The 9,570-nt window shown below is 42.4% G+C and overlaps 1 protein-coding gene across 1 annotated transcript; it reads left to right on the forward strand.

Moving 5' to 3' along the window:
• Positions 1-5,875: 5,875 nt before the first annotated feature.
• Positions 5,876-9,068, forward strand: nkx1.2la (NK1 transcription factor related 2-like,a). The gene is made up of 2 exons (XM_061690670.1): positions 5,876-6,071; positions 8,464-9,068. The coding sequence occupies exons 1-2, from the start codon at positions 5,876-5,878 to the stop codon at positions 9,066-9,068; spliced, it is 801 nt and encodes a 266-aa protein (XP_061546654.1).
• Positions 9,069-9,570: the final 502 nt, after the last annotated feature.

Here is a 9,570-nt window from a genome sequence, read left to right on the forward strand (position 1 = left end):
TTGGGCGGCTGTGACTCATTTGGTAGAGCCGGTCGTCCAGCGACCGAGGGATCGACGGTCGGAAACCTGGCTCCGACTGTCTGTTGTCGAAGTGTCCTTGGACAAGACACTGAGCCCTAAATTGTGCCCAGTGGGCCTGGCAGCGGCTTGGATGGCAGCAGCCGCCCATTGCTGTATGAATGTGTGAATGAATGGGTGAATGTGAATGAATGGGCAAATAAAGATGATTCTGATTCTGATTCTGATGTAAGCAGTAAGGGCTTTGGGCACCACGGTGTCGATAAAGTTCACTCCACTTACCATTTATTGGTGATGTGTCCATCCTCCACATACACAAAGACGAGCTGGCCAAACGGAGGCCAGAACACCCACACTCATCGTCAAGATCCAGCCGCGTTATACATGCACTCCCTGGCGAACTGTCATGCACACACTTTCCAGCGATGTGACACGATAAATGGTAAATGGATTGCACTTACATTGCGCTTTATCTACACCATCACCGTGCCCAATGTGCTTTACATTCACCCATTCACACACACATTCATACACCAACGGGCGGCTGTCATGTTATTCAGAGGAACTGTTTCAAATTGTGAAAAAAATGCCTCCTTAAAGAGTTTTGGTGTTTTTACATTTTATTATTAATCGTTAAAAGTGAGCTGAGTGAAGCCAATATTTGACCCAACTCGCTTTCACGTTACAAATTTATGAGTCATCATTAACGATTATTATTATTATTTTTAAATATTTTAATATTATGAGCAGCTAACTTCCTTTTACAGTTAACAAGGGTTGGAACTAATCATTTCACACCAAATAGGACAAGCACTACTCAAGATTTTAAAAATGAGTGATTCAAATGCAATTAATTATACATTCCAAATACACCTTTCCTTTTCCTTTTTCTGGCTAAGTGGAATATTTAGAAATGTAATTGTGGTACAACGCGCAAAGCAACAGACAATAAGTGATAAATTAATCTGGTGTAAGTAAAATGTTCAAGCCAGCAACTTTTGAACAGGGCTCCTCAATAAAAAGGACATTCAAAATCCTATACAACCCGGACCCAAAGATGAAACATGAAGGTGATGAAGCAGCTACAAAGTTTGAGGAATGTGGCACAGAGGGTCAAACAGCCCTCCTTCACAGCCCACCAGACACTTGCCGATCCTTTGTTAGAGCCCCCACTTTACAGCAGGGTTGGGGCAGACAGCGGAGGAGTAAAGAGAGGCACAATGGACACTACAGTCTGCGAATAGAAGTGCAGCTCATCAAGCCTCCTCTGCCATTAGACAAATTATCTGACGTTTAGCAGACTGGGGGCAGCCTCCCTGCCAAGTGATGACTTTACAGCACCTGGAGGGGGGCCTCAGATGGAAGTGTGTCTCCGCGGCTCCCCGCCGTGTGCGGCGCGGGGCCCGCTCCGCCCTCTCTGATGTCCCGTGCTAGGCCGCACAGGCTCTTCCCGCTCTGCGTGAAGACAACCCGAGGCGCTTTACGTCCTCCTTTGTCCCGCTCACATACGCAAACAGATGTCCGGCCATTGGCCATTCTCATAGGAAGTTGTAAACCTCCAGCGTGCGGCCGGCTCCATTCATATGGAGGGCCCAGAGTGGTGCCTGCGCGAGTGCCATACACATGCAAATGTCGACAAGCGTGGCTCCCCCGTGTTGGGGCAAGCTTTAACAAATGTTTGACTATGTAACTGCTCCGGAGCACGCCGGGCCGCCGGGTTATGACCGGCGGGAGCTCCAGGCGGAACACCAATCACAAGTAACACAGGAAGCGCCAGAGGGAAGAAAGAGAGAGAGACAGACAGTGTAAACACCTGACTGACAGAAGTCCAGACCTCAATCTGGACCTCACACACTTAAAAGATGCTAATGCAGAAGTGGGATCCAAAAGAACATTGGTGTTCAACCACTTAAGGAGATTACATACCAAGAAACCCCTTTCAATTCTCATCCTACGATAATGTACTGAACCACAGACAAGACAAAATGAAACATTGTACTGTACTTTATCAGAATCAGTCTGATCGGTTTTCTTCTTTGATAATCAACTGTCTCTGCCCACAAGCCGAATTTAAAACAAAGACTTTAAAGTCACTTTTGCAATACTGCTTTCTTGCAGCAGACACACAGTGACAAACATCACTGTATTTAAAAAAAGAAAAAGAAATAATAATAATAACAATAATAGATGGAAAATGGATGGGCCTATTTATTGACAAATTGATCATGAACAATTTTCTCCATTTATCAGCAGCAGCGCTGTTGATTTAGTCTCAAATTGTTTGCTGTCTAAAGCAGGGTACACATACACCGATTTTTAACATCTTAACCGATAATTAAAGAATTGGTTGGGCACAACCGGCGGTGCCCTCAAACAATAATTAAAATAAAAGCTTGCATGTTCTCGTCACATTCACAATGCTGTTTCCTTGACAACTGCGTCACAAGGAACAGAAAGGACACGGAGAAACGGCAGGAATGAATGCGTAAAACACTGTTGATGCAGCGTAAAATAATTTCCAGTCTGAAGAAAAAAAGGATGACATCAGCTATGGAAATTGAGCTTCAACCACGCTTGGTCATAAATCCTCCTGGCAGAATTATTCTGCTCGGCATCGAAACAGGAGTTCAAAATAATAATTGAACATATTTTTAGGGTTAATTGATTGTTAATTCTCACCATATTTGTTCAATGAAATGTTGCCAAATTAATTCACTATAAAAATTCCCAACTGGAATACAATGTTAGCACAGAAAGTGCAGAATTGTTCGGATAAATTGCATTGATCACATTAAACGTCTGCCACTTGTTGCCAGGCAGAATACACCATTAAAAAGAAAAAAATGTAATATTCTCAAAATCACAATGTCACTTCTTTTTGGAACTGGAACACAAGGCATAGAAAGGACAGGAAGACATGACAGGAATTAAGAAAATTACAACAAAAAACGAACACTATAAGGATTGGAGATGCACATTCATTTTGAAATTACTCTGTAGCAACTATAAATATGTATTGTATATTAAAAAACAGTTTTTTTCCCCCCCTCTCCACCACCTCATCATCGTTTGGAAAAAGAATATAAACTGTGTCCATCCATGCATCCATTTGCCATTCAGCTTATCCTCACACATTCACTTCGACGGACAATTTAGAGTCTTCAATTAACTTACCGTGCATGATTTTGGGATGTGGGAGGAAACCGGAGTACTCGGAGAAACCCCACGCAGGTGAGGCTGGATTTGAACCCGGGTCCTCAGAACTGTGAGGCGGATGTGCACACCAGTCTCCCACCGTTCCACCTGAACTGTGTCTATCAAGAGAAATGGATCTCGTAGGAAGAAATTGAAATCTTTGTCGGTTATGACAAGTTAAATAAAGCTTTGCAATTGCAGTAATTGCTTTGGCCTCCCGCTATCTGAAATAGTGCTCATGGTCACCATCGGTTTGTTTTTATCTGCGTCGGACACCTGCTGGGAATATTGATCCCGCGACGGTTTCACCATTTAGCCATCATCAGGCGTCAGGGTTTTAAACAACCCCTGTGTCACTTTATATTGAATACTAATGGCATCGACTCGGGGAGCTCATTGATTGTGAATATATATCCATCAGCTTAGGTGAGAAAACAATCAGCGCCGACCATTGCGTGCCTGTAATTTGGTTTGCATGGATTCTCATAATTGTTTAAGTTGTTACTGTAAATAACTAATTATTATTATACTACATTATTAGAACAGAACACAACATGTCCTACAGTAAATGTCATATTTGCAGAAAATTCCCATAACATTCATCTGCACTGTCAAAGTGCTATTTGTACTATTGGTTACAAACAGAAGTGCTCTTTAAGTAAACGGGTTATACATTCACTGACCAAAATATTAGGTACACCTGCATCAAGAATTGTGCCTTTAAAATTATTCTCATTATTTCTTTACTAATATTGCAAACATATTATTGGCACACAATACTACATGACTAGTCCTAAATGTTGAATTAACAGATTGATAATAAAAAATATACAGCTATACTTTCAAAAATTGACTTGAGTCAGGAATTGCTTATTAGTCATCATCACTAACCAAAAAAAATAGGTAAATTTTGTGCAAAATATCAGCACTATTCATCATGTACGAGTAATTTTGTGTGCAGGGATTTTTCTCGTCAAAAATGCATATTAGTGTTGTTTAAGCTGTTATTGTAAAGAACTGATATAAACTACTATATACAGTGGATATACATATTAAAATGCCATGTTTTTTAATATAAAAAAGAGACCAAAATAAATCATTTAAAAACGTTTTGTATGATTTATGTAATCTATAACATGTACAATTCAATAAAAAAAAAAAATAGACTAACTTTGACCAACTTGAAATTATATTCTAACTTGAAAAAGTGGGAGTTTTGAGAATGGAAAATAGTTGCCTAGGTGTCCTGAATTAGGTGAATACGTTGGAGGCGGCACGGTGGCCGACTGGTTAGAGCGTCAGCCTCACAGTTTTGAGGACCCGGGTTCAATCCCCGGCCCCGCCTGTGTGGAGTTTGCATGTTTTCCCCGTGCCTGCGTGGGTTTTCTCCGGGCACTCCGGTTTCCTCCCATATCCCAAAAACATGCATGAATTGGAGACTCTAAATTACCCGTAGGCATGACTGTGAGTGCGAATGGTTGTTTGTTTGTATGTGTCCTGCGATTGTCTGGCAACCAGTTCAGGGTGTACCCCGCCTCCTGCCCGATGACAGCTGGGATAGGCTCCAGCACGCCCGCGACCCGAGTGAGGAGAAGCGGCTCAGAAAATGGATGGATGTTAAGCTGGAATGCTTTGAATTTGAATAAAACATAGAACATTTTCTGAATCAGATGTGTACACATTGCCACGAGGTGGTGCTCAAGCACTTTCCCTTTTGCCCTGAACCGAAAAAAGTGCCTTTTTTGATGCAGCCCATATTTTCTTCATTCATTTATATATATATATATATTTTTAAACTCGTTCACCAATTTTACCCTAAAGTGATGCGAAATCTGACAAGCATTTATTTGAGTCATTGGGAGAATTGTACATATACTCCTGGCCTTGCATCATGCCCTCCTCTTTCTTCCTCCAAAAAATCAGTCATTTGAGCAGGGATGTGTTGACTTTTTAAATCCACTGAAGCCTCCCTTCACCTCCATTGTTAATAGTTCTGTTATTGATTATGTTAACAGAAATAAATACATTAGTTGAAAACATACTACAACATACTTTTTCTTAAATGGATGAATCATTTTTGTGATTGGTGCCTTTTTTTTTCCGGTGGGGGGGGGGCGGGGTAGAGCACCTGCCCCCAAAAACATATGTGCACGTGCCTGGTCGGATTAATAATTATAAATTTTTTGGGTTGTTGAATAACGTGTGAAGGCTCTCCAGCTTTCACACAATGAGTTTCTGCAGGGGTCAAAATGCATTGAAAACCCTAATGAAGGTCTCCCCCGCAAAAAGACTCCCAATTTGGTAACTCGGACCTAACCAAGCGCCATCTGTGGCCAATTTACATTGAGCTCGCGCATTTATTGAATTTAATGATATGGGTGATTATCGAGCAATGCCCGTGGCCCATTAGGGGGTCGTGTGAAACACAAAAGTGTTTGCGTGATGTGCGTGGGTTCGGGGAGGGGGGGGGTGTCAGACACTTTAAAGGAGAGCCAACTCGCACCCCTCCTGCAGGACTAGACAGACGAGGGGAGAGCGCAGATGATCCGGTTCGAAGACGCATCCAGACTATGAGAGGACTCTACACGCGCGTGTAATTACGGATCACCTTCCCCCCCCTCCCCATTGTTTTAAGGGTCTATTTTTTTTTTTTTTTTTAAGCATGCTGGATTCTAAGCACTGCGGAGTGACCATGACGTCCACTCACAACAAGATCTCCTTCTCGATCGACGACATCCTCGACCCGAACAAATTCAACAGCAAAAAGGCGGGCGAACTCGCCAAGTTTGGAGTTGCGGACGAGGAGGGGACTAGTTTGGAGACGCACAGCGACGCGGAAGGAGACGACACCGCAGAAGGTATAAAAATAAAATATGTACAAATTAAAACGTCAAAACATATATTTTGTTAAGCAGCAGATTGCATATATCCTGCATTTGGCTGCATTTTGTCATTGAGATGCATGCATTGGTCATGGAGAAATGGCAGAAAATGTAAAAAAAATAAAATAAGAAATAAAAAGTACAACATTATGCTTTTAAAATTAAACACTACTACTTATAATAATAATAATAATTAAAAATAGAAGTCTAAAATATTGCACACACCCGAAAAATCTATTTAAATATAAATATGCTTGTACTAATAATGCTCAGTTTTAATGAATAATAATATTAATTAAACCAGTGTTTCCCAACCTTTATTGAGCCAAAGCACTTTTTCTTTTTTTTTTTACATTGGAAAGAAAACAAATCACTGCACATTATCAAACAAAAATGTCACAAAAAAAATGACGTACAGGTAATTATGTACCTTCTGGAAGAGCATTTAATTGTTCTGCCTGTCACTATACATTAGTGGCATAGATAGTTAATGATATTTCCACATCACACCTAATGATCTCTCACGGCACATGGTTGGGAATCACTGAATTAAACAACAGGTTTACTGTTGTGGTTGTGTTGAAGTGTACTGCAAACGATGCCCAAACATAACATTAGCTTAAGAAGATAGTTCCCTATAAATCACATTTGAACAGTGTCAGAAAACAAGAAAAAAAACAACAACAACAAAATCAACAAACAAGAAGAGTCCAGCTGCTTTGATTCAACCTTTGCAGATTTCTATGACATGGATGACAACGAATCTACACAGACATGAAGAATTTTTTTTTAACAAGCATATTGTTACATACCTTGGACAATATGCTATAAGACTATTAAAAACATCTCTCTGTTGTATCCTGCACCACTCAAACACTAAGTTTGTTAAATAGTTGTGCGTAATCTGGCAACAAGCAAACAAAGACGAGAACAGTATTTACATCGAAAATGGAAGCATGTATCCAATTATCCTGTATATAAAAAAATGGAAAAGAATGTTTTTAAAACTAAATCAGTCATCTTTGTATGACCTTGCCTTAATTTCCACGGTTCGTTCTCTTTCAAGGAAGCCACAAAGGCTTGTATCCCAGAGCCACGCCAGTGTGATTGGCATTGGGGCAGGCAGGCTGAGATAATTGTTTAAATCGTCCCATTGAGGACGCTTTGATCGATATCCCATTACCGCATCCTGCATATCTCCCTGCAGCACCTTGCAGGTACAAACCCGCACACCCCAGCCATGTCTGATCCCACCCTCCCCAAAAAAAAAAAAAAAAAACGCTCGATTCGAACTCCCCCGCCCCACCCCTCTTAAATAGATGACATTTATCGACCCGCGGGCAAATATGAAATCCATTAGCACGTCACGGCCGAGACGGCGTGGCTGGATTTAGGCGGGATTTCTTTCCGCAACATGACATTTGAGGCGCTATCTGCTGCTGATAAATTATTGAAGGATTAGTGGCCGAGTCCCACCACCACCACCACCACTTCAGGAAGACTTTACTTCGGTATGTCCACATTCACATGATAAATAAGAATGGACATTAGTCTAAAAAATATATATATAATAATAATAATTAAAAAAAAAAAACATGACAACAGTTTTGCCTGCAGGAGCTGTCCATTCAGCACTGTCACCCATTGGCCACATTCACCTGAGGCCCAAGTGAAATTATGTATAAAACAAGTTAGTTAAAAGGAGGCGATATAAGTAACATGTCATTAAATGCATCTCATTTCTAACCTATACAAATACAGTACATATTGTAAGCATCTATAATCAGGCAATACAAGATTTTTCCCCACATGGGATCAGTAAACTATTATAATTAAAGTTCTTTTAAAACATGAATTGTACTTTTTTTTTTTTAAGTAACATAGTTTGTAATAGATGTAGTTTTTGGTTGGAAGTCCGAATTTGGCCCATTCTGGCTTGCATGAGTTTTTTTTCCGTTTGCATGTTAAAGGCTCCAAGACGAGTGTGAATGTTGTCTGTCTAGTGGCTGGTGACCAGTCCAGGGTGTACCCCGCCTGCCGCCCGCCCAAAGTCAACTGGGATCGGCTCCAGCTCACCCTAATGAGGAATGGATGGACAAATTCAAATATTTTGAAAAAGCCATCTGCCAATAAAAAGCTTACAGTGAGGCCCATTTTGAATGCTTCACCTATTTAGTGTAGTAGAAACACTTAATATTTACAAAGTTTGCCCTCTTTGAGCAGGGGCACCGTAAGGTGGAGAAAAGCGATTACGAATCGAAATCTCGACTGTGGGGCAGAAGCACTAACCACTAGGTCACCTTGCTCTCGACGTGATATTTATGAAGTTAATTTGCGAGCTCATGTTTTCTCTCCATTTCTTCATTAGAAGACAATGACCAGTCCGCTTCCTCCAATCAGCAGCCGGTTGTGGTCGACCACCTCACGATCACCCCCCCAGCCGAGAGCAGCCGCCGACTACCCGAGGAGCAGGAGCGCACGTCAAAGGAGTCGACGGTCATCCCGCAGGACCCGGCGTCGACGCACAACAAGAGGCGACGGCAAGACCAGAACGGCGCCAAGCCGCGGCGCGCCCGGACGGCCTTCACCTACGAACAGCTGGTGGCGCTAGAGAACAAATTCCGCACCACTCGGTACCTGTCGGTGTGCGAGAGGCTCAATCTGGCACTATCCTTGAGTCTGACGGAAACGCAGGTGAAAATCTGGTTCCAGAACAGGCGCACCAAGTGGAAAAAGCAGAACCCCGGCGCGGACAGCACCTTGCCGCCGGCGCCCAGCCCGCTCATCAGTCCCGGCCAGGCCACGTGCGGCTCGGGCCAGGCCGGCTTCCAGCAGTCCTTCCCCAACCTCAGCTCTGGGAATGTCATCTTTCACACGGCCGCGGCTGCTCCCCTTTCATCCACTGGAGGGCTCCTGCATCCCTTTTTGGCCAATGCATTTGTGCAGCCGTCCTATTTCAATCCCCTCCTATGAGAGACGGACTTGACTCTTCTGCTTATTTGTTGACTGGGTATGCCAAATGTTTGACAAAAATACTTTTTATAGAAGGGGACATATTATCAAACTTTTAAAATTGTTTATATACTCAGAGTTGTCACTGACGACTTTAAATTGTCTATAGGTGAGAACGTGAGAGAGATAGTTAATGGTTGTTTGTACCCTGTGATTGGCTGGTGACCAGTTCAGGGTGTAACCCCGCCTCTTGCCCAAAGTCAGCTGGGATAGGCTCCAGCTCACCCTAATGAGGATAAGCGGTGTAGAAAATGGATGGATAGTTGGGACCCTGGAGTGCCTACTAACCCATCAAGTGTGATATCAAACATCAAAGTATATCTTTTATCAGCTTATGTCTGAAAATGTGTCTGCGAGCGAGCTGGTTTTCTGGTGTACATGGTTAAATTAGCCACTGGTCGCTTCGAACACGCACCATTCATTTGCAGTCTGGACGCGGATGGGAGAAAATCTCCTGCTCTGT

Source organism: Phycodurus eques, chromosome 11 (assembly GCF_024500275.1).
Source record: "Phycodurus eques isolate BA_2022a chromosome 11, UOR_Pequ_1.1, whole genome shotgun sequence".
Classification (NCBI taxonomy): Eukaryota; Metazoa; Chordata; class Actinopteri; order Syngnathiformes; family Syngnathidae; genus Phycodurus; species Phycodurus eques.

Excerpts from the sequence above, each read along its gene's own strand:
- nkx1.2la (XM_061690670.1), top strand. The coding sequence starts at position 5,876 with ATGCTGGATTCTAAGCACTGCGGAGTGACCATGACGTCCACTCACAAC. Across the intron at positions 6,072-8,463 it reads AGGAGACGACACCGCAGAAG|AAGACAATGACCAGTCCGCT; the intron begins GTATAAAAATAA and ends TTTCTTCATTAG.